This window comes from Perca fluviatilis, chromosome 20 (assembly GCF_010015445.1).
Source record: "Perca fluviatilis chromosome 20, GENO_Pfluv_1.0, whole genome shotgun sequence".
Lineage (NCBI taxonomy): Eukaryota > Metazoa > Chordata > Actinopteri > Perciformes > Percidae > Perca > Perca fluviatilis.
Genome location: NC_053131.1, coordinates 5,721,335 through 5,746,948, shown reverse-complemented (window position 1 = coordinate 5,746,948; position 25,614 = coordinate 5,721,335). Strand labels below are relative to the sequence as shown.

Below are 25,614 nucleotides of genomic sequence, written 5' to 3'. Positions count from 1 at the left end.
ATCATTGGAGTTGATTTGGAGTTGGATCTCAGTGTGATGACCAAAGTTGTGTGCCTGCCTGAAGCCCAAGCTAGTTGACTCTTACGCACTGATTCCAGTGGATGTATTACTCTCACCACAACAATTGCTTTAGGATTAATCTCTTTCTCTGTAGTTATACTTTATAATTAGTAATCATCTGTGCTACCACCATGTTTCAATCATGAACCCTGTGAAGTTTTCAGATGCAATTTTCCAGTTGACTGAAATGTGGCTTTGGAGACGTTTTTTTGGCAAAAGAATACCCATTGGAAGACTAATGACATGATGGTGGTGAATGACAGATGAAAATTTTCCAAATGTCAAGTTGTCCCCCGTTTTTCACAGTCTGTTTCATCCCGCAGCTCCATCATCGGCTGCAACAAGCCGCTGGGGAAGAGACCAGGGGAGGGAGTGGAAGGCGTGAACTCCTCCCTGTGTTCGTCTGCTGTGGGGAAGGCCGACATGCACTTCTGCGCCGTGTGCCACGACTACGCCTCAGGGTACCACTACGGTGTGTGGTCCTGCGAGGGCTGCAAGGCTTTCTTCAAGAGGAGCATCCAAGGTATCAACTTCTGTCTTTCTGTCCAGGATTATTCACCGTCTATTCTAGGGTTGAACGATATGGGGAAAAAATCTAATTGTGATTTTTCTGCCAGATATTGCGATTACGATTTTGATTTGCATTTTTATTTTATTTTTCTAGAAGTTCAGCTAAAGTTCAATATTCACTATAAAACAGATAAACCATGTCATGGAGCATTAGAACACGAGACACCATCAAAACTGCTCTATTTTCTTATGCAAGGATGAGAACATGGATATGAATAAGCGTGGAACAATGAACAGTTACAGTGCATTTATCACAAAAGCTAAAGTTATTATAAAAAACGATTCCAATAAAAATCAGTACTGTACTTTCCTATAAACTGAAATTTCTGGCAGTTCGTAGTAGTAGTACGCAGTTCAATAGCCCATGTTAAATAAAATAATAAAAAATAAATGAAAATCCACTGAAAAAATTGGACATTTCTGTAAACAATCTGTGATATGTAATATTATTCCAGCATTTATCTTGTGAAAAAAACGGTAAATATAATAATAATAAGAGGAATAAAAAATGTTACACCAAACATTAAATAAATATTACACATTTGATTAATCATAGTCTTATCGCTTTCTTTTTCAAATCTCCATTTAAAAAACAATTAAATGTTCAACCCTAGTCTATTTGTACTTCTCATCCATCGAAAGTAATTGTGCAGTATGTCTTTCCTTTCCTTCTTAGGACACAACGACTACATCTGCCCCGCCACAAATCAATGCACTATCGACAAGAACCGACGTAAAAGCTGCCAGGCCTGCCGCCTACGTAAATGCTATGAAGTGGGCATGATGAAGTGTGGTAGGTGCTCACCTGTTTCATCTGGGTTTTGGATGTTTTTGTCATCTTACTGCAGCAAAAAAAGTTCTGTTAGCACTGAGAGGTAAATGTGTTACCTGTGAGACTTCTGAAAACACACAGGAGAGGAATCATTTAAATACTAATGTGTAATCATTTGTCAGGATTTTGTGATGCACAGATACAGTATATTATCTACTTTCAAAATACATATTAATAGACATGTCAGCTACTATTTCTCAGGGGATAGCGATCTGAAAGTCAGGCTCTTTTCCAGCAGATGACATTTTGCCAATATTGGCAACACAGTGAATTGAAAGTGTATTTCCCAAAAAAGTCAACTAGTTTCACAGATTTTCACCACAGAACTGACCAGTGGAAAACACAGGTCATATTATATATTAATAGCAACTCAAGGTGCAAACAATAAAACACTTACAGATACCTTCTGGTCCAGTCAAGAGTGCTGACGTCCAGATTTGAGTTTGCAATTTGAAAATCTGAAAAATCACATATTCCTTTTTGAATTTGTCTAGGAGATTCCAGATAGTAGCACTCTTGTCTTTGGAAGCAGAAATTTTAGCTGCAGGGATTTCCACGAAATTTGGACTATTAGTAAATAGTCCAAATTTCTTATAAATGTAAGAATTACGTGCTGACTTTGAGATTTCTCTTACTGTACGTACACACCGCCACCGACTTAAGCTTCTAAAGTTACCGGAAGTCATTCATTTCCAATGGAAGCTGGCTTCTTGCAGCTGCAAGGAGCGGCAAATCTGTCGGCGTCACGTTTTGGGTGTTTTGAGCGACCAGAGCGTCAATCAGAAAGTTGAATTTTGGTCAACTTTATGGTAATGAGCTATCACGCGGTTCAGCGGCAAGCAGCGGCAAATGCCAGCAACCAATCGGAATATAGACGTCCTTCGCGCTGGCTGATTCTGGAGAAACATACGATGTAAACTTTCGTTCCTACCAAAACATTAGTTCCGTGAAAATGGAGGAAAAGCTCATAATGGCCGTTGCTAGGTTCCCTATCATTTATGATATGACGTTGTTTGCGTATAGGGACCAGTTAACGTTACCGGCTGCCGGTCACCTTGTCTCTAAACAGTCCAATCGCAGTGAAGTCCTGCACGGGTCAACAGCTGGCGGCTGCTCGCTCTGCCTGCATTCTGCTGCGGTTCAGCGGCTAATGAGCGAGCTAACTGCTAACAGACACCGCTGCGACCAACAAACAATACAAATTCTGTCATTATATATGTCATTTATAAAAGGTTTCTAGTGTCAATGTATTGGCCGTGCAGTGGCTGCTTGTGCTTTTTCTTCAATCGTGTGTTGAACACGATCGAAGAACACTGCCTAGTCAGAGCGGCCAAAGCGTCAATAAGCTTCCCCGTACTTTTTGACAAGCGTCCTTGACAGGGCGGCCAGAGCTTCTTTGCAGCTCAAGTCGGCGGCGGTGTGTACGTACAGTTAAGTGTGTCATAATTGACGTCAGGACACATTGAGCACTGTTGATTATTCTGTGAATCTGGTCTGTACTGTGGCCGACGGGCAAACGCCCTGCAACTTCAGAAAACCCATGCAAATAGAGAAAACACAAGCAAATTAAGAAAACAACTTAATTAATTTGACAACACATTCAGCAAACGCGTTGCAAATACACACAACACAACCAAATACATAAACGCGACGCATTTAAAAATTATGCAAAAAGAAAAGCACACAACCCCCAAAAAAAGAAGTGATACAAAAAGAAAAACATCATTAATTTAACAAATGCGCAGCATTCAGCAAACTCACTGCAAATACACACAACACAACCAAATACATAAACGCGATGCAAATACACACAGCACAACCAAATACACAAACACGCTGCAAATAAAAAACGATGCAAAAAGAAAAGCACACAAACCCCGAAAACAAATGCAACAAAAAACGCTGCATCCAGATTACACAACGGAAGTTCTCCAGGCCTCTAGAGGGAGCAGCTAAGTGGAACAGCTTGATTTTCGACCCCACGGGGAGAGAGCACTCTGCCTTTTTATTAGAGTCGGGTATGGCTGCATAATAAAAAGAGAACTCCCGTCTCATGCCCTCCCGTCCATAGACTGTATATTAAATTCATATTATTATTATTATTAATGTTATTATTATTAATATTATATATTAGTAATATACAGTCTATGCTCACAAACGTGTTTCAGCTAGAAGCCATCATCAGTGTTCATCATTTCTTACTGAATAGGAAGATTACTAGGTTACTTAAATAATAACGCAAGAAGCATGAAACCCGTTTGACTTAATGTTACCTCTGTGAGGACTTCCTCTCTGGCTGATGGGCTGTCAGCTCCTCTGGGGAAATGTCTGCAAATGTTGCAGAAAAGCTTGTCCTTATTTACACTGGATTCCATCCAAGAAAACTGTCCATACCACTTTAAACTTTTAACAGTACATTGCTTAACACATCCATGGTATGTTGTCTAAAAAGCCAGCTAGCTAACGTTGGCTGCGGAAGGCAGCCCGGAGAGTCTGCCTGTTGTTACCGTAGCAACCACCTACGTTCCAAGGCGTCCTAATTGTTTAAACCTTATTCTATGGTTTAAACATTTTCGTTTTTAATCCAAAGAGAAGACACATTAAACACACACAGCTAGTTCTGTTACTACTTCTTTTTTTTACATACATTGGAATATTTTTCATGAGAAAACAAATCTTATTGATCAAACTTGGCTGGGCGGGCCAGTGAGTAAAGTGGGCTGGCCCATTACTGGCTACGCGCCTGGTTCAAAGGTTATTTTAGTTGGGCGCCTGGGTAGCTCACCTGGTAGAGCAGTCGCCCCTATATAGAGGTTTACTCCTCAACGCAGAGGCCGCAGGTTTGACTCCGCCCTGCGGCCCTTTGCTGCATGTCATTCCCCCTCTCTCTCCTTTCATGTCTTCAGCTGTCCTATATAAATAAAGGCGTAACAAAAAACAGTCTAGCTAGCTGTCTGGATTTACCCTGCAGAGATCTGAGGAGCAGTTAAAGGTGTTGTAGGTAGGATTGCAAAGAACCAGGACTTAGCCAAAAAATGTTAACATCGACAACTTCTCAGTCCCTCCCCCCTTTCTGCTAAAGCCCAAAATGGTCTCCTAAGCCCCTCCCCCCACAAGGGAGAATGACTGCATGAGCAGTGACACCCCCCCCCGGCCCTGATTGGTGCATCTGAACAGGGAGCGGTGGATTTTTGCAAATTGCACTGCAGGTTGTAGGTGACCTGCTTCATGTAGTTCTACTCAAACATAGGGTCAGTTTCAGCAAATATGACAGAAATTTAGTTTTATAAGTCTTACCTACTGCACCTTTAATCCTCATAAATAGACTGGAGTTAAAAATGACAACACAAAAAAAGTGAAAGGTAACAGACATGTCATCTTACATAACCTGAACTTTTCTCATGCTGTCTTGATGCTCCAGGTGTAAGGCGTGAGCGCTGTAGCTACCGGGGAGCCCGACACCGCCGCGGTGGACTCCAGCTCCGGGATCACACCAGCAGGGGTTTGGGCCGGACGGGGCCGGGTGCTCGGGCCCCGCAGCATGTCCACCTGGAGGCTCCTCTCGCCCCGCCGCCCCTCCCTCAGGCCAACCGCGTACACCAATCTGGCATGAGCCCAGAGGAGTTCATCTCTCGCATCATTGAGGCAGAGCCCCCAGACATCTACCTCATGGAGGACCTGAAGAAGCCCTTCACCGAGGCCAGCATGATGATGTCCCTCACCAACCTGGCAGACAAGGAACTGGTTCTCATGATCAGCTGGGCTAAAAAGATCCCTGGTAAGACCCAAAACTGTCGAATTCGGTCTTGATATTAGGGCATGAACCAAGAACACATGTTTCCAAAGCAGTTTACAGAAAAATAATTTAAAGTACTGTAGGATACTCATAGGGTACAGATTTGATCATCGGCAAATTATCAAAGATGTTTTATCAATATTAATAAAGTTATGAATATGGTTATTAATAACTTTATCAAATCGACAAACAATCAAAACGGGGCACCATCCTGCAAGTCAGGGACCAATAATCAAACTGTGGAACAGTCTCATTTCTGTAGTGATCCTTTAAAAAGGAAACAAAGGAAGGGGTGAATTCAAGTACGGACCTGATCGACCAGCAATTATCACAATAAGTACACAAATAATCACCAGCAACTGCTAATTAAGTATAATCGAATTTATTAACGTCACAATTATCAGTAGCCAATCAATAATCCTTCAATAATAAAACGTATATACCTTTTACAATATCACAACCAAAACATAGCAAAAACAAAAAAAACAGCCTGTGTGTGTGTGTGTGTGTGTGTGTGTGTGTGTGTGTGTGTGTGTGTGTGTGTGTGTGTGTGTGTGTGTGTATATGTGGGGGGGAGGGGTGGTGTCGAAATGTAGTTCTAACACAAAAACTACAAAATGGCTACTCCTGTGAGCTGCACAAAACTATTTAGCCTCAAGAGGGCGGTAGTGGTGCTGGGTGCACGAGGAGGGGTTGAACAGGTCGAGGGGGTTGCTAGGCAACGCGCACGCTTAACCCAGCCCTGGTCATGTGTTAGCCTGTTAGCTCTGTACAAACGTAAGCCGACCCCACGTGGTTAAGCTAGCAGCGTTAGCTCGGGAGCTACGTGGCTAGCTTGTGTGTGTGTGTGTGTGTGTGTGTGTGTGTGTGTGTGTGTGTGTGTGTGTGTGTGTGTGTGTGTGTGTGTGTGTGTGTGTGTGTGTGTGTGTGTGTGTGTGTGTGTGTGTGTTAGTAAAAGGGAAAAGAGTAAAGGAGGAAAACACTCTGATCTTAGTTATCGATAATGGCCAGCTCAGTGGCTAACAGCTGATTTCCGCGATGATCTCGCAGACAGTAACTAAACTCCGTGAAAGGAGTGATTTAGCAGGTAGCGCTTACGGTTTTAACCAGCTACTTAACACCACATATTCAACAGTATCGTGATCAATTATACATTCACAGAAACAGATTAATAACCAGATATGGGCCAATACATGATTACAATCACAGATCACATTCATTGCAACAAGCGGTAGCGAACCCTTTGCTCATTAATAAACAAAACAAACACACTAGTTCTAACGTCTGCCCAGAACTGTGTAAGCCTCTTACGGTACATGTGTTGTTTGTAGTTAATCTCTCGCCAGAGTTTAACGATCCGTTTCGTCCAGAGCAGTGGACGACACGCGATCCAGGTCGACGACACAAGAAGAGCGGAACGTAGTCCTTTTCTTGAATCCGGGGTGATTAAACCCGCTGCAGATGTGAGGAGATACTGGGTCAGTATCCCCTAGGATCCCTTGTATATCAGACAGATATAAAATGTCCCAGCTCAATCTCGACCAGCGAGGTGACGCTGGTTAAGCTAGTCCGGACTAGTGCACCTCCTGTCAGTAAAATGGGTTACCGTGGAAAGCGAAGAGACACAAACGCCGACAGTTTTTATCCTTCCTCTACCTCCTAGTGGTGGTGCATTCAAAGGCCCGACAGCCAATGGGAAAAGCGCAACCTTGTCACAGGTGTGAAGCAGTTCTTTGTCTCACCACATTCGCTTTGCCCTCCATGTGTTGGAGGTAGAATCTCCATTTTGGCGACTCTGCTTCCAAGTGGCAGCCTGTAGGAGTTTGGTGAAACTGGCTTTGGGATTCACATGTAGGCCAAGATCCTTTGTCTTGCCTTCCCTGTGTCCCTTGTCTCTGCAGTCAGCTCAATCTGAGCCATTTTTGGTTAAGATCAATGTTTAACCCCCCTGCTTGGTCCCAACAGTACATTTCACATATGAAATACATACAGTAGGTGTCACATATATTCTATACTGTACTGATTACTATACAAAACAATTACATTACACAATATAATACGATACCGTTTTGAAAAACAAAGGTTCCTCAAACAGAGTTGTAGAAAGAGGTTAGTCCAGTGAGGTTTGTAGGAGGAAAAGCTGCTTGTGTGTGTGTGTGTATGTATGTGTATGTATGTGTATATACAGTGGTTAAATTGGCTTTTGTAGGGAGGGGGAGCCCTTATTTACGGGGAATGGTCGTCATTCAAAATCGCGCCGTAAAATGACTTAATGTGTTTTTACACCAAAGGGTATTTTCCAGTATTAATGTGTAAGGTAGGGTTGATTAGTTCAAACAAAGAGAAATACTTGACAATTCACTTACTTTATTATTATTTCTTACCTTTTATAGGCTAATGTTAACAGGCAGGCAACGGATTTCACCCTTGGAAAATGTATGAAATTGAACATGTTTGAAAATATTGGTTGGCAAATATGTAAACATCTTTTTAAACAAGAAAATTATGTTGATTTAAGAGAATCAGAAACCACTATTATAGCCTTTTTAACAGTGATTGGCTTGCCCAGCTTGTTAATAGCCAGTGTATGTTCATTTTAGCTTCCAGTTTGTTAGATGGCACCAACATTTGGTCTAATCATAACTGGCCTGGCAACCCAAATGCCAAGGTTTTGCTTACAGATTTGTGTGCTGACTTATGATGTGGGGGTCTGGGGGTCCTCCCCCAGATTTTTTTTTAGCATTAAACACTATATTTCCTGCATTTTGGTGAATTTGTATGCATCTACTTCTACCTTTTTCTGAATAAATATGCCTGAAATATCTTTATGTAAAAGGAAACATTACAATCCAAAAATAAAAACATAATGGAAAATATTGCAGTAAGGCTGTCAGGCATTCTGTATTGCATTCATCTATTTATTCTCCTTTAGATCGACTTTTCTAATTATATCTGAGTCAGCACACATGTAGCTTAGGCCTAATTTATTCTTCCCTCTTTTGCATCTTTTGTTGGGGAAGTAACCTCTGTAAATGTGCATATGACAATTTCACCTCAGTGATACATTATTCATTTAATAAATCCCTGGACTGTAATATTTCAGATGTTTGAACAAGATTTCTGCTCATGTCCAAAACTTGAGTTGACTTGTGCACATTCAAAATATAACTCATCCCACCTGTGCTCTCTGAGATTTGGAGGAGTCGTGATATTTTGTGAAAAATAAAGTTATAATAGGCTATTAGCCTACAAGAATAAAGTCACTATATTTCAGAAAATAATGTACCTGCACCGTAGTCTGCTGCGCATTACGTGATTGGTCTGCTGATACGGTAGATCTCAGACCGTCTGACAGACATAGAGCGCCGTTTGAGACGTTTAGGGAAGTGGCTGTACGCTGCTCTACATCGGAGGTGGAAACCCGAAACTTATAGCAGAAATGCACGGAGCACAAACGCGACACATTTGCCGCAGCATGTCGCCAGCAGAGCGCATCCATAAACCTGAAGCTGCCCAGCTTTTTACAGCGAGAATGGGCACAAAGCGACGTCCAGTTTCATATTTGTCAGTCAACACTTCAAAATACATTTGGGGCTGAAGCCCCGGCAAAATGTTTGATGCTGAAGGAGACGGAGCTGAGCTCCGGCAGGGTGTATAGTGGACCTGAGGAGGCGGAGCTGCGCTCCGGTGCGCTCCGGTGCGCTCCGGCCCAATTTAACCTCTGTATATATATATATATATATATATATATATATATATATATATATATATATATATATATATATATAGATAGATAGATAGATAGATAGATAGATAGATAGATAGATAGATAGATAGATAGATAGATAGATAGATAGATAATATACCAATCTGTAATTTTGGGATCCTATAGTGGTGAAGCTGTGGCAGGCAGATCCATATGTAGCTGCCGGTGGAGATGCTGTCCCTTCTCCTAGGAGAAATTCCAGCTTCTCTTCTGTTAACATTGGGATGTTTGCTATTTCGTTGGCTATTTTTCCAAAATGTAAATCTCTTAGTGAAGAGAATATTTGGAGAGGAGTGTCTCTCTTCTCTTTTTTCTCTCCTCTTGTCTCTCATCTCTCTTGTCTCTCTTCTTCTCTCTTGTCTCTCCTCTCTTCTCTCTCCTCTCTTGTCTCTCCTCTCACTCCTCACTCCAGACTACTCAAAGAATATTATACAAAAGTGGCCCCAGCTGGTTATATACAGCCTGACTGCTACTGAGGAGAGCTGGGCCGTTGGGCTACGACAAGCAGCTTTTCCTCCTACAAACCTCACTGGACTGACCTCTTTCTACAACTCTGTGGAATGTGGCTGTTTGAGGAACCTTTTGTTTTTCAACAACTTTTTAAGGACTCGAACATTACAGTCTGCCAGCCTGCGGGCCAGTCTCGAGAGGCTGGGTGTACCTAACTGAGTCACCTGATGAAGATGACTGCCGCATATGTTGACGTCCTAAGAGTGTCTAGCAACATCACCTCCATCAGGCTGATTAACAGGTTGAATGAAGTTTGTGCTGCCCTAGAGCAACCTCAGCCAACTGTGGTAGAGAGTGGAGTGAGGGCTGGGAGTGAGGGCTGGGTTTCCCCTCTCTGACCATCTCTGACCAGCTGTGGGGGCACTCTGGGGGGAAGCAGGTCAGCTACTGTCTTTTTCAACCCCTCACCTGGACAAGTTTCAAGCTGCAGGGAAGAATGCGCTTCATTACACCTGCATAAAGGTCCTGAACCTGCGGTCTTTGCGCAAGTTGAAGGAGTCGAGATGGACTGAGTTTTCTGGTCCAGACATTTCCCCAAAAGGCAGTTGGTGTTCCCTGTACAAACTGCAGCAGACCTTCAATGTACATAACTACGAACAGATACAGAGTGCACCTAGATCCAGAGCTAGGGGAGGGATGTATTTTTTGTTTTCAGGTGGAAACACTAGCACACTTATTTGTTCAGTGTCCTCAGGCTGTCAGCCCTGCTAGAGCTTCTTAAAAGGTGGGTTCAGGGTTTTGGGGTGTTCTTTTTTTTCTTTGGAATTGTTCATTTTTGGTCCAAAATACAGAAGGCAAAAAGAGACTGTTCACATTTTAATGAACTTTTTGTTTGCGATGGTAAAGCTCAAAGGGCTGGTAGTGTAGAGCCAGTGCCGGTTCTGGAAGGACTGGTCAAGGCCCGATTGAGGGTGGAACATTCCTTCTACCAGATGATGGACAGTTTGCTGGATTTCAGTTGTTTGTGGGTGTTATGCTCCGTGGGTTGTTTTTCTTTGTGTTTTTCTTTTCTTTTCTTTTTTTTTTTTGATTTCTGTGATTGTGAATCTTCTCTGAAAATGGTTCAATAAAGGGACTTTGAAAACCAAAACCTCTCTCCTCTCTTGTCTCTCCTTTCCTCTCTTTGTCTCTCCTCTTTTCTGTCCTCTCCTCCTCTCAGCCAGTGTTCAGCCCAGCAGGTAACTCCCGAGGAGAGGTGTTAATGTAAAGGGATCACAAAGACTTCCATTGTTCTGAACAAAGACCATGTTTCCTGATTTTCCTTTTCCTGTTACTCAGAAGTGAAACCGTGTGTGCATTGTCTGCTTCATAAGAGATCTAAGAAGCGCTGTCACACTTAATGCATAGTTGTTGCTCGATGATGTCATTCTAATGGAGTAGTCCTTTTTGACATTAGGGCAAGTCTGTTTCTGTCTGTAAGTCATAAAACCTGAAAGAACCTGATTTACTGGATGAATCAAATACTTTCATCAAAAGAGGAAAATGCACCTTAAAGCCATTTTAAAACACCTTGTTGTAAATCTCAGGGAGAGCATGTCTCATACCTTCAATCATCTTTATGGCACCCAAGGAGTTTGTAAGCCGACTTTTTCAATCAGAAATTCCCACAGAAGCTGATATTTGACTTTCGATTAAATACAAGCGTGTCAATAAACTATAAATGCCTGGCCCTTAATGTGATTTTCATTTTCCAGCGTGGCCCTTAGTGAAATTGAGTTTGACATTAAAGCTTGCCTGATTTTCTGTGTGTTTGCCCCCAGGCTTTGTAGAGCTGAGTCTAGCGGACCAGATCCAGCTGCTGAAGTGCTGCTGGCTGGAGATCCTGATGTTGGGCCTGATGTGGAGGTCGGTGGATCATCCTGGAAAACTCATCTTCTCTCCCGACTTCAAACTCAACAGGTGAGTGGGCTTGGGAACTTTGATACTCTCTGTCATCAAATAGCTGATTTGTTATCAAGCTCTGAAAGCTTTTAATGAAGTTGTTCATGGGCCAGTGTGCAGGTTTAATATCAATGGGTAATTGGACCTCTACTGGGGCTTACTGGCCGGACGCCGCTCCGTGCGGCAGTGCATCTGCGCTGATTTCCTCCATGGAGTGTGCGGCGTTGTTTTGATGGTGAAATGCACAAAATGGCCGCCGCACCGAAAACTCAAGCTTTTAATAAGTTTTCATCTTTAATGTCTTAAGATGGCAAAGACCAAATTTGATGTCTATCTGATGAAATCTCTAGGAGGAATTCAATTCAAAATGAGTGTACATAAAAACGAACGACTAAGGAAAACTTCCTTTTGTTAGTCTACGGGAAGCGGACGTTCTGCAGGGGCTCAATTTTTGAAGTTTTGTACGGGGTGCTAGCAAGCCATTTTTGCACGCCTATTTCTAAAGCCCTTAAAATGTAAAATTGTCCACCAAGCCTGATACACGTGCAAATGTTGGTGCGTTTTTGAGCATTTGTAGGCCCTTCAAAAGGCGGTTCATTTGTTGAATGATCATTCCTTCAGTTTCAAGAGGGCCTTTGTCAATATTATCGGTGCTCCCATTGCCCTAGTAATGTCTTTGTGAGCATGTTTGTGTCCTCTTCTCCTACTTGCTAAGGCTTTTTGCTTGCAGAGGTTGTTTCCTCCAATGCTTATACAGCGCATGTGTTTAAACAAATGAATGTGCAGTGCAAGCACTAGGGCTGGGTATCCCTAAAACCTTTTTGATACTGATCTGTGAATTGTATCCTGAACAATGCTTTTTTCTACACCAATTTGTGCCCTATCTTGCACTCAGTGCAATTGACTTTGTACAATTGTCTTTTCCCTCCACAGACGCATGTCAGTAAATTAGGTAATGTATTTGCGCTCCCGGGGGTGGTTTAGTGAAAAGAGGAGGCGTGTTCAGGCGCAGACGTTCCCTGGTGCTATTTTGCAGTTTCAGAAAACAATTCCGCCACAGACCAGGAAAAACCTAGTCTAAAGTCAGTGGCGCGTTATTCAGATGCTATTTTAGGGGCGCATGCTTGGCCATAATGTAGCGTGTGCACATCGTGCATACACTTTGCTTCTCTCATTTACGCAGCAGTTCCCATTTTTGCAAACCATACATAATTACAAGGAAAAATATTACTGAAAATGCGCTTCAGGTGTTTGGCAAGAGTCCTTTATCCGGCAGGTATAATAGCAACAGCGCCCGAGATCCGCCCACAAAGCTACATGCGTTTCACGTTTGATACTTGCGTTTCAGATCGTTAAAATAGGGCCCATAGTGTCAAATCATAACAGGAGTTATCGCTGGACACTTTACAGATTTGAGTAGGTCTAGACCACACTATGATTTACAAAGACCTAACAATTCCCCCCCCCCAAGAGCAAGCATTTGGTACGAAAGTGGCGAAGAAAAACTTCCTTTAAACAGGCAAGAACCTCAGACAGACACTGGCTCTTGTTGGGCGGCATCTGCTCCTGCCAGTTGGGACACAGAGACACTGATACAGATACACCGAATTTATAAAAACCCATTTCAGCTCCTATGCGACACACACTATAGTCAAGCCTCTCAAAATACAACAACACACAATGTGTGAGCCCCGTCTCTGTGCGTAACGCAGTGTTTTTCCTGCGCGCCTCTCTGACGTGTAACGTTACGGCCAATCACCAGCATCATTACATCTTGATAGAGCCATGTTGAATGCTTACTGGCTCACTTACGTAGATGAGAATTCCTGTTTATGTATTGAAATTTGGTACTGAAGGAGTTTTTGATAGTCAATACTATGGACCAGTGCCTAAAACTATTGGTAAAGTTGGTACCCAGCCCTAAGGAGTGCATTGTTTTGTTTGATTTCTCAGTTTATGTCAAAGCTTTGTTAATGCAAGTCGATTTGAGATGTTTTCAAGTACTTGGTTTTATTTTCCCCCAAATAAAATACAAAATATGTCGTAACATGTTTTTTATTTTTTATTTAACCTTTATTTAACCAGGGAGGCTGATTGAGAACAAATTCTCATTTGCAACGACGACCTGGCCAAGACAAAGCATAAACATGCTAGACAACATAGAGTTGCACATTAAATACTCAATATATATAAACATACAAAACAAACAGTAAAGTATCCACCAAAAATACAGGTCTAATACTGAATCAATAAATAGTTGATTTATCTTTCTTAGTAGTATTGAAGTAATGTAATATAGTAGTCCAAGTAAAAATACTGAGTGTAGTACAGAGTGTATATACAGTTTGTGCAGATGGAGTACGGCAAAAGAGCATTAAAAAAATATAACAGTGCAAGTGAGAATGTGCCACTATGCAATGGAGCATAACAGACAAAGTGAGTGTGCAATAATGCAAAGAAAAGAGTTAACACATGGATGGACAAGACCTCAGACAGCAGTACTTTAAAGGCTGCCAGTGGAATAAGTGTTTCTAGGGTTTTAAGGTCTTTTTGTAATTCATTCAGTCATTGGCAGCTGAGAACTGGAAAGACTAGCGATCTAGAACTAGAAATAAGAACTGAATCATAGGAAGAAGCTGCCAACTAAAAAAAGCTGTAATTTCCATCTAAATGTGACTAAATAACTAAATAACTCTCCAATGTACCGTTAACTGTGTTCTTATTTCAGTTGTTCTGTATAAAGTATACTGTCATGTGGAGGCTGGAGCCTTGATTTACTTAAATTGAAAAGATGTATAAAAATTCTTATAAGTATGTTTGATCATATTTTAGTCACCAAGGCCTGGTTCCTCTCTTCTGTTCAAAGCTTTCTGGAGCTGCTCTTGTGCTCTTGAGGGTCGTGTGCAGCTGCCATGTTTGCCATAACAGTGATGGTGGTTTTCAGTGTAATCTTCCCACATGGTTACACTCTGATGCGTTGACATCACACAATAAACAGGGAGTTCGCTCAGACCTTGAAACCATAAAGATATCATCATGATATATCTTTGATTCTTCTGGGCTGCCGGCTCTTTTTCTTGCCAAAAACCTTTTATCACTCACTGTTCCACACTGACCTTCAACTTTGGCCAGACTTTGGCTGTTTTCTGGCACATCACTTAACCCTTTTTTATTCATGATAAACACACTGATAGTACGCAGTTCAAATTTCCTTAATCCTGTCATTTGTCAGCAGTAGCAGCAGTTAATGAAACATTCTTCCTTAGTTCTTCCTAGTGTTTGAAGTTCCTAGTGACTAGGGCTGCACAATATTCAAATTTTTTTATCGTCATCACGATGTCAACTGGCGCAATAAACCCATTGCGAAAGGCTGCAACATATCGCGAAAGACACTTTTTTGTGTTAGTTGAAAGAAAATATGAGCAGAAAACTGTACATTAAAATGTAACTGTCATTCTTTTTTTTAGTGGTGCCTTTTATATTTCATTCAATGTTTAATTTGTTCAATACTTTTATTAGTTTTAAATTCAACAAGCAATTTGTTTGTTGTTGCAGAATACTGAAAGCAGCAGAAATGCAGAACGGAGTACAATCTAATATCTTTCTATTTATCGCATGTAATATTGTTTTCGCCATATTCAACAAAGTTATCGCATATTTTGCTCATATCGTGCAGGCCTAATTAATATATATATTTTATAGGAGAGAAAGAAGATATATCAGGCTTTGGATCGATTTATTGTTTTTTTTCTTTTTATGGGATTTGTTGACAAAAAGACAAATCTAGAATAATGCAGCTTTATCCTGATGTGAAAAAGGAGTTAGCAAAGTGAGATAATAAGTTAATGAGAGGACAATAAAAAAAGAGTTGGGTGGGATGGCGTTAGTGTTTGACCTTTCTTCCCCCACTACCACGGAAACTATCACCATAGGGTTAGGTTAACCTTGATGTGTTTTCATAACAGCCTTATTTTTCTCTGTTAGTGGTCCCCGTTAGTCTGTGCTAGCCCTTTCTCCTTGGACAGCTCAGGAAAACATCCTGGCTGCTAATCCATCCTCAACAAGAGGCTTGAACAAAGACAGAAAGCAAGAGTTGTTTTCTAAGTTTCTTTCTCCAACTGACGCTCTTTCTGCCCTGTGGATCTTCTTTCTCCATCACTGTTTCACTTCATTAGCCATGTGGGTTTTTTAAACTTTTTTTTTTTTTTTAAAGCCAGTTTATATTTCATGATTTTTTTCAAGTGTTTGAGAGAAAGATGCCACAGTGTGAATTACCTAGTTTGAAGCCTTTTGCTGTTGGTGTCTCATAAACAGAGTTTGTCAAATCAGAGGTGCAAAGTTTTGGAAGAATACCAGGACCACAGTCAATGCTGTTGTAGCCAATCAACACTTAGAATATTGTTTTGGGAACAGAAGGAAGGGTGGTTCGTCCCCAGTCTTCGCCGCATAAATTTGCATCAAAGCTGTTAACGCCCGTGGTCGGATCCAGATCCTCTGAGTTTATTTTATTTTATTACATCTTTGATGTACTGTTCAATAATCAAAATAACCGCAGCAGCAAAGCACTTAGGTTCAAACTGTCGGTTAGTTTGCTCTCTAATAAGCTGCAGTGTTATCAAGTGTCAGATAACAGACCTGCCAACCAGTAAAGTAAAGTAGGGCTGTGTTATAATAATGTTTGGATTCTAGTGCCAGTTTGATAACCTAACCTATACAAGGATATCGGTATATTGTCCTGCATTTTGTGTATTGGAAATAAGCATATGGTTCAATATAATGCACTGTATATGTGAAAGTATGGCTACTTACTAAAGAAATCAATAATTAATAAGCGGGACAATGAGCGGGTCATGCAGGGACTGCGATGCAGGACCCTGCCGCGATAATTCTCTATAATGATGTCAAAACGCAACCAGCGGGGTTCTGGTAGCTCACCTGGTTGAGCGTGCACCCCATGTACTACCGCAGCGGCCAGGGTTTGAGTCCGAGCCCTTTGCTGCATGTCATTCTCTCTCTCTCTCTCTCTCTCTCTCTCTCTCTTTTTTTTTTTTTTTTTTTTTTTTTTTTTTTATTTTCTCTCTCTCTCTCTCTCTCTCTCTCTCTCTCTCTCTCTCTCTCTCCTTTCCTGTCTTCAACTGTCCTATCCAATAAAGGCCAAAAATGTATCTTTCTCTGTCAGCAGAATGAAGGACCCGATTTCCATTAAACTTGGTGGAAGGGCCAAGGAAGAACCAATTACAGTACATTTTGAGCAGATATGCAAATTCTTTTTCACATTCGCGAGATAGGGCATTTGTGCTGCATTTATGTTGTGTCTGAATAATCAGAAAAAGGAAAATTCACACTACATTATCATTTGGTGGCAGGATAGGCGCCGCTTCGCCGCTATTTGCTTTTCAGTTTTTTTTTTCTTAAAATTTCTAATAAACTTACACATCCTCTACCTTAGCACATCCTCTATTCCTCCCTTACTTTCCCTCTCTCTCTTTTCCTTCTCTCTCTTCCTTTCTATTTAAAAAAAAAAAAAAAACAAAAACTGGATATGCAGTATGTTGCTGCTGCTTTCCTCTTATTGTACTTGAAGTAAACTTATTATGTTTGTATGTGTGTATTATATTTTTTACTCATCAGAACTACTTATTGTGCTTTTAAATTGCCCCCAGGGGATGAATAAAGTTATTTGAATCAAATTTAATTCATTCCTTTCTCTTCTCCGCTCTGTTGTTCTCCTTTTGCCTTTCCATCTGTCTCGTATGTTTTTCTGTTCTTTAATCGCTCTGTCTCTGTCTGTAGGGAGGAGGGAGTGTGCGTGGAGGGCATCATGGACATTTTCGACATGCTATTGGCAGCCACGTCTCGGTTTCGTGAGCTGAAGCTTCAGCGGGAGGAGTATGTCTGTCTGAAGGCCATGATCCTCCTCAACTCCAGTGAGTTTTGCTGACGCAGACAAACCACAGTCTTCACTTTGTGTTCCCTGTGACGGATAAGTTAGTTTGTGTCGATCCTGTCCAGTCAGCGCATCAGAGCGTGTTTATGTTCTTACGTAACCCCGATTAGTTTCTCCCTCTGCCTGGTCGTGGAACCAAGTTGGTCAATGACACCTGCCACTTATCTGACCAGAACCACTATTTAGGTTAAAGGGGCTTTCTTATCTTACAGCCAAAATAGTTTGTCAAAATAATGCTTACTGATGAACATACTTAAAAAATATATATAAATTATATTGGGCCCGTTGCAGTTGCAGCATATTTAGAAAACACTACTCGACTAATTTCTTTAAATTTGCTGCAAAGTTCAGCCATAGGCTATAAAGACCTCATTTGTTATCAGTGCAGATATTTGCACAATGTAGCCATGTCTTGAAGAACATGCCAACTAATCAATTATTTTGAAATCAGTAAGTTGAAAAAAGTGATAAAAATGTCAAAGTCAAGTAAGTCGTAAAAAAATCATACTAAGAAATGATGGGGGTTCAAATGTTTTGCCTATCTGCGCCACTTTCTTTACAGAATACAGAGAAAGACAAATGTATAGATATGTAGACAGAGGCCCCGTTTTGACCTGGTATGGCATGTCTTAAAAAGTCAGTCGGAAAAAAGTGATTTAAAAAAAAGTCATAGTATAGTATGTCAAACAAAATTGATAAAACAAGTCATAGTATGTCAAAAAAAGTAATTTTCTTTACATTTCTTTTTATGTCTTGAAGAACATGCCAACTAATCAATTATTTTGAAATAAGTAAGTTGAAAAAAGTGATAAAAATGTCATAGTGAAGTAAATCATAAAAAAATCATAGAAGTCATTGCATATCAAAAAAAGTCATAGTATATTGCTTTACAACACACTATTATATAATGTGTTGTGCAATTGCAACCAAATTTACATGAAACAAGTAATCATCATCTTCAGGCAGTCCTGCAGAAGTTGATGGCATTTTGCCTGTAGATGGATTACAGCAACTTTAAATGACCATGCAGAATGGATACGTTCATACAAAGCATTCATATTCCCAGGATTTAGTAAATCTTTTTGTACAAATCTGATTCAAAAACATCAAACATATACACGGTTATAATATAATTAAGGGAGATGTGTCTCTCTGGGTGCCTTCTAATGTTTCCTCGAGTTAAAGGTTAGTTTAAGTCATGCACTGAGGAAATGGCAATAAAAAGTCTTGTGCTCCAGGTTGCACTAGTCTTTGGGATGTGGTTTCAATGAAAGTGCAGGTGATCCTCCCAAAGAAGTTGGATTGGCAGAACGTTTGGCTTATATGACCTGTGAAGAGTTTATTGCTGCGCAAGCTTTTTCTTTTTTAAGTCACGTGTTCCCAGCGGTCACGCTGTCCTCACCCAGCAGCGACAGCAGCAGCACAGAGGTGACCAACCTCTCTGCATGTCCCTGCAGAGTTTAACAAAGTTCCTCCCTAACAGCACCGTCCTGTGCCAGACTCTTGCTCTCTCTGTTGACTCTGCTCCCCTGCAGCTGGTCTGAAAAAAAGAACAAATTGCGAAAGAAGTGAAATTGAGTTTGAAAAGTCAGAGAACGGGAAGAATTTTAAGATTTATGTATTTGGACAGATGGAAGGTTGTGGCTTAACTGCTCAGTCTGTCCTGTGTGGTGGGTGGACTGGGTGATCTATAGTTTTACATCTGGAATGTCCATCATGATGTCATTCGGGTTCTTTGATGTGCCAGATGTTTACAAGTGGTGGTGGTGGGAACTGTCGAGGTACCGATTACCCTCTCTGCAGGGTTGTTGAGATACTGGGTGATCCCTTTGTATCACGGAAGATACAGACAGCTCACTCGACCAGCGAATGATACTAGTTATTCTCGTACAACGTCGACGGGGTGCTCTCATTCAGCAACAGGTTGCAAGCGAAAAAGCCTGGAGGACTGGGTGGCGGATACCGTTATAGCTTTCGTCACCTAGCTTTGGACCCACTGTTAATTTAATTTTCCCCCTGTTGCAAGTGAGTGTAAAAGATGGGGATATAAGCTGAGCGGTGAGGTTTACTATGTTTACTATACTATGTTGAGATATCTGGCTTCCAACCAGTTATTGGTCGAACTGCCGTAACATTTTATTTTTCAACGCTGTTTATATTTAGCGAAATATGAATATGAATTTGGATATATTGCAATATTGTAGTTTTCCATACAGCCCAGTCAATATTGGCCCGATTTATTTTGGAAGATGATCAGTCTACCTCTGAAGTAAAAATTACCTACGTGTGTACCTGACCAGAATTCGCTGTGCCGTGTGTTGCAGATGTGGTGACGAGCTCCCCTCAGACAGCTGAGGAGCTGGAGAGCAGGAACAAGCTGTTGCGTCTGCTGGACTCGGTGATCGACGCTCTGGTCTGGGCCATTTCCAAACTGGGCCTGTCAACCCAGGAGCAGACTCTGCGCCTTGGACACCTCACCATGCTGCTCTCCCACATCCGCCACGTCAGGTACAGCCAGAGACAGCAGGAAACCGCAGCCTGAATCCGGAGGAGACGATCGGAAAAGCACACATGCTCTGAGACATTTAAACGTTAGCCAACTTTATGTCTGGCCTTATTTATAGTACGCTCTCACAAACATATTCCTCAACAGGTTTGAATAAGCACACACAGACCGTACACTTTCAGACACTTTACCAGATGACTTGATTTTACAGTTCAAGTAAAGGTGATTGAGAGACTTCCCAAGGAGGAAAATAAAAACAACCTCATTTTAGTTGATAGTGATGATAATAAAACCTGTATCATTTTCATACAGTGCTTTTTATACAAGAAATTTGAAACATGTATACAAAAAAGAGGAGTTAAATGGACAAATAAAAACTTTAGAATCGTACCTTTTTAAATTATTATTCAATGGGATTTAGAAGCTTCTGTGAGCCCAAAGGATTATCATTCTGAGGCCATAAAGGACAAAATCAAATGAAAAAATACTTTCACTGTGGGAAACAACAACAGTATTGTAGCTAGCAAGTTACATGCTGAAAATAGCAAGTTTTAAAGAAAATTTGGATGGTGCAACAAGGCAGGCATTCTTGGTTTCTTTTGAAACAAAACAAGTTCCTTCCCGAGACTATTTAGCACTGTCGCTGCATCCGGAGCTTAGCACCACCCGAGACGGTTATGATTGGTTTAAATAAATCCAAACAACCCAGAGCGTTTTTTTCTCCTATCCCAGAATGCATCTGTGGTTTAGCCTTACTTACTTCCTTACAGACCTTACTCCACAGCGCTGTGGAGATAGGTCTGGCAATGCAAGACTATCCTGATACTAAAGTAAAGTCAAAAGCTTGAAACAACAACTCATTCAAACAATTTGTGAGACTTTTTGTTAAATCTGCAACATGTACTTCCCTCTGTCTTCCCTGTCTCTGCAGTAACAAAGGCATGGACCATCTGTCCACCATGAAGAGGAAGAATGTGGTGCTGGTGTACGACCTCCTCCTGGAGATGCTGGACGCCAACACGTCCAGCAGCGGCAGTCAGGCGTCGTCCTCGCCCAGCTCCGACACGTACTCGGACCAGCACCAGTACCAGTACCCTCCGCCCCCATCTCACCCGCAGATGGGCCCAGAGCACGCGGCCGGCCACACCGCCGTGCCTCCGCATGGACCTGCTGAAGCCCCAACCCTGGACAGACACCTGCAGGCTGTGCCCCCCCAGTCCCAGTCCTCACCTCCATTTCACATGGACAGCAACGAGTAAGTTACAGCAGTAGAGGAGACAACTCAGACGCTCTAGTTCAGTCAAAGTTGTAATACCACCAGGGAGTTTTTTTTTTTTAATTATTTTCCCTTGAATTTCCCTTGATTAAAATGTAAAAGGTATTCAACTATCTTTAATGTATCAGTGAAGAGGAAAAGAGTTTCTGTATGTGGTAAAAACTCATGGCAGGTGTTCTGGAAGAACATAATGAAAAAGAAAAGGAAAAAGATATCACAGGGTAAAGAAAAGATGGGGGAAAGGAGACCAAGAAAAATGTTGGGGAAAGATAGCATAGGGTAAAGAAGGAGGAAGAAAAAGTTAGCAGAGGGTAAAGAAAAGAGGGGGGAAAAGATTGCAGTGGGTAAAGAAAGGAGGTAGAAAAAGTAGCATAGGGTAAAGAAAAGAGGGGGAGAAAGCTAGCAGAGGGTAAAGAAAAGAGGGAGGACAGAATCAAAGAAATAAGGACTGGGTAGAAAAAGACGGAATGTAGGAAAGAATTGCAGGGAAAGAAACAAGGAAGGAGGAGCAAAAGGAGAGAGAAGTAAACGGGAGTAAAAAGGAAGGAGAGAAGATAAGAAAAAGTATAAAAAGGAAGGGAGGAGGGAACGGAGTAAAGGAATAAGAAAAGTAGCAAGGAAAGAAATTAGAAGAGGTCAAAACTCCAGCAGCACTTTGGCTTGTGCAACAAGTGTTGACCTCTTTAGACTTCTTTCCTCTCTCCATGCACCTTGGAAGTACGGGGTGTAGTTGTGCCAGGAAACCCAAGTCTTCTTCTAAAGGAAATAAATTAGGACAGATGAAAGGAGGGAGGGGGGGGCAACGAAGGAAAGAAACGGGTGGGTATAACTTTGCATTGACATCAAATCAGGTGTTGCGACGGTCTGGGAGTGTCCCTTAAATGGCCCATCTGTGTCTCCGTTGTTTTGTCTGTAGGTCACGTGATTGGCCATCACGGCATGACATCATATTGCGTTTCTCCAAAAGTTGATTCTGTTTCAACTGTTGGCCACATGCTGCTACATTTTTTTGGTCATCCCCTGCCGCAGCCTAAACGCACTACCCACATTCAAATGAATAAGGGAACTGCCATTTTCGCCGCAACGCCCAATTCCGCCTAAAGAAGGGAAGAGAAGAGGATGAAGCGATGGGGAGGGAAAAGGAAATGAGGGAGAGCAAATGAAAGAAGTTATAAGAGCAAGTAGTGAAGGAAGGAACGGAAAATAAAGAATAAATATTTTATGCTTGATTTTAGCTTATCATGTCTAAATCTGAATCGGGATACTTTACTCAGGGAAATTGTTGAGTTGCAGTTGCTCACAGTCAAATTCAAGGTAAAAAAAGAGTAAGAAAAGACCGAGTCAATAAGTTATAACATAGGTAAAGTAACATAGGTACAGTAGGAAATAAAAACATTAAGGGCCCTATTTTAACGATCTGAAACGCAAGTATGAAACGCAAAACGCAAGTAGCTTTGTGGGCGGATCTCGGGCGCTGTTGCTATTTTACCGGCGGGATAAATGACTCTTGCGCCCGACGCAAATCTAAAATGGGTTGGTCTGAAGTAGCTAGGTGTGGTTTGGGCGTAACGTGAAAATAACCAATCAGAGCGTCATCTCACATTCCCTTTAAGAGCAGGGCGCTTGTTCCATGGCGGATTGCTATTATGACGGCGGATTTGCCTGGCGCACGCCAGCGGGAGCTGCCGATGCGAGATGCGGCAAAGTAATAAATGCCCGTCTTGACCGGGTGGCGATGTTGCTGCGGCCACTCGGGCGCATCTCCTCAAGTCTGGAGAGGATTGCTGCAGCCATGGAGCGTGGGCCTCCAAACGCACCAACTGCACCTGTTGTGCCCCTTCCTCCTCCCCCTACTCTATCTCCGTCCACCCGCTCCATCAGGAGCGCATCGCGCATTACTCCCGGACAAGATCCCGCCGTAGTTCAACATCACGTCTCCTTAAGTCCTCTAATATTTCCTCATTTATGTCATCAACACATCCATGATTCATGGAAATCCACAAAGCCACAAAGAATGCTGGGACTTTTTGAGGACTGTACTGTAAAGTGCCTCCTGACCTATCCAAACACCTGAAGCGCATTTTCAGTAATATTTGTAATTATGTATGGTTTGCAAAAATAGGAACTGCTGCATCCGTGTAGATGAGAGAAGTGTATGCGCGTTGTGCACACGCTACATTATGGCCAAGCATGCGCCCCTAAAATAGCATCTGAATAACGCGCTACTGACTTTAGACTAGCGCCACTGACTTTAGACCAGGTTTTTCCTGGTCAGTTCTCGGAATTGTTTTCTGAAACTGCAGAATAGCACAAAGTAACGTTTGCGCCGGAACACGCCTCCTCTTTTCGCTGAACCGCCCCCTGGAGCGCAAATACATTCCCTAATTTACCGACGTGCGTCTGTGGAGGGAAAAGTCCGCTGTGCGTCGGGTGCAAAATAGGAATGATACATGCGTCGGTGTGTTAATGACAGTACTTAAGTGCATGTACTCATTTTCTTCACCTTTGCTAAATAACTAATAACTTTCCTCACAGGTACATCCATCCGGAGCAGTGGTCAATGGATACAGGAGACGCAGGTCTGTCAGCAGAACCGACAGACTACATCGTCACCGATTGAGTCATCATGGAAACCTCCTTAGAGACTAACTGAGATTGAACCTTTCATGGATTTCCATCCCCCAGAGATCGAGAAAAGGAAACAAACAAAAAATTATAAAAAAAAAAACAAGCAGAAAGCGCTGTCGTGAGGTAAAGTGTTTTTAGTCTTTGAAAACGTTGAAACGTTTTTGATTGAATGTATATTTTACGTGCGTAAATATTTCTTGTGAATGTGCACTACAGCGGGTGTTCACGAGAACATTGCTGGACCTCTGCCAGTCAGTTTGAGCTCTTTTTTGATATACAGTATTTGTATCTCTTTTTTCACCTCACTGTAACATCCAGAACAAGCCATCTAAAACCTGCAATGACTAACAGAAAAGTTGCATGTGGTCCATTTCCATAGCTAAAGAAAAAAAAAGGGCAGTGTTTTCTATCACACTGGGATGTTTTTCTCCTTCACTACTACTGTGTACTTGTGTGTTTTAACGGTGCCTGTTTATCCAGGATTTTTCTACTCTTTGTACAAACTACAAGTTTCAGTGGAGTCAAGAATAAGCTGTTTGTGCCTTTTAAACAAAATGACTGTTAACGTGAGCTTTCTTCCCTGTTCGTCTGGTTAAACTAAGGCTGGATTTACACAGTTGAATATGTGGCACAAATCTCTTGCGAGTTTACACTTGGCAAACTTGAAAAAAATCTAATTCAATACAAGTTGACTGCCCTTTTTTAAGGTGTTAAAAGTTATTGTGTAAATATATCAACCTCAATATATAGTCATACATTTAAAGACCCCTTTAAAAGCTATTCAATGAAGTCCTGTCCGCCTTAGCTGTACTTTAAAGCGCCCATATTATACTCATTTTCAGGTTCATAATTGTATTTTAAGGTTGTACCAGAATAGGTTTACATTGTTTAATTTTCAAAAAACATCATATTTTTGTTGTACTGCACAGCTCTCTCTCACTGCTGCAGCTCCTCTTTTCACCTTGTCTCTGTTTTAGCTACAGAGTGAGACCTCTTTTCTTCTTCTTCTTCTTCTTTACTATCTTTGATTGCACTCGCACATGCGCAGTAGCTCAGATGTAGTCAGCTAGCTCCATAGCCAGTAAAAGAAAGGCTGTTTCTTCAACTTCGGTCAGTTACAAGGCAGGATTAGCTGGGAGACTTCTAAATGAGGGCGCACATGTAAGTTGTTCTTTTGTAGATTATGGTGAATTTGTGTGTGTTGTAGCAGTGCTTTGCTATTGAGAACGAGGTAGCATGCTAGCGTTAGCATTAGCATGCTAACGATAACGCTACGAGCTAACGGTTGCGGTTAGCCAGCTCGTTTCTGATTCGTGGGCCGATTTTGAACAGCTCACCCGGAGACTGAAGGAAGGACACATTCAGAAACCGTATCTCACTCAAAGCAGCATGGATGGATTTTTTTCAAAGTTTGTATGCGTGTGGAAGCACCAGAGACACAAAATAACACCCCAAATCCCAGAAAGTGTTTCTTTTTCCATAATATGGGCACTTTAAGACTAAAGCAAACATACCAAATGTAGGCATATTATTAGTATATAACTATGCAAACTGTATGCATTTTAGGATACTACCACACTAAACATTACGCGCTAAACATTAGTTTGCTTATTGTACGCACATCGACGTACTCACATTAGCATGTCAGCACCATAACGGTCTAGCTACTCTTAATTAAACGACTTGGCAAAAATTCTAGACTTGCGTCCGTTACTCGTCACCTGTGATACTAGTGACTGAAATCTTGTCGGCCGTAGCTGTAATTCAAGAGAAAAGCTAACGTGATGTGAAAGTCAAATTTTACATCACGTTAAAGAAAGTCAAATTTGCAACCATAGGGAT

At 41.6% G+C, this 25,614-nt stretch overlaps 1 protein-coding gene across 1 annotated transcript in view; it reads left to right on the top strand.

Annotated features, from left to right (window-relative positions):
- Window positions 1-24,691, top strand: part of LOC120549357 (estrogen receptor beta-like) — a 34,196-nt gene extending 9,505 nt beyond the window's left edge. The window contains exons 4-11 of the mRNA XM_039786225.1: window positions 384-583; window positions 1,307-1,423; window positions 4,884-5,240; window positions 11,295-11,433; window positions 17,209-17,342; window positions 19,687-19,870; window positions 20,800-21,123; window positions 23,680-24,691. Of these exons, the coding sequence (XP_039642159.1) occupies window positions 384-583; window positions 1,307-1,423; window positions 4,884-5,240; window positions 11,295-11,433; window positions 17,209-17,342; window positions 19,687-19,870; window positions 20,800-21,123; window positions 23,680-23,764 (1,540 nt within the window). The 3' untranslated portion in view covers window positions 23,765-24,691. The remainder of the gene's footprint in view (window positions 1-383; window positions 584-1,306; window positions 1,424-4,883; window positions 5,241-11,294; window positions 11,434-17,208; window positions 17,343-19,686; window positions 19,871-20,799; window positions 21,124-23,679) is intronic.
- The last annotated feature ends 923 nt before the right edge of the window (window positions 24,692-25,614 follow it).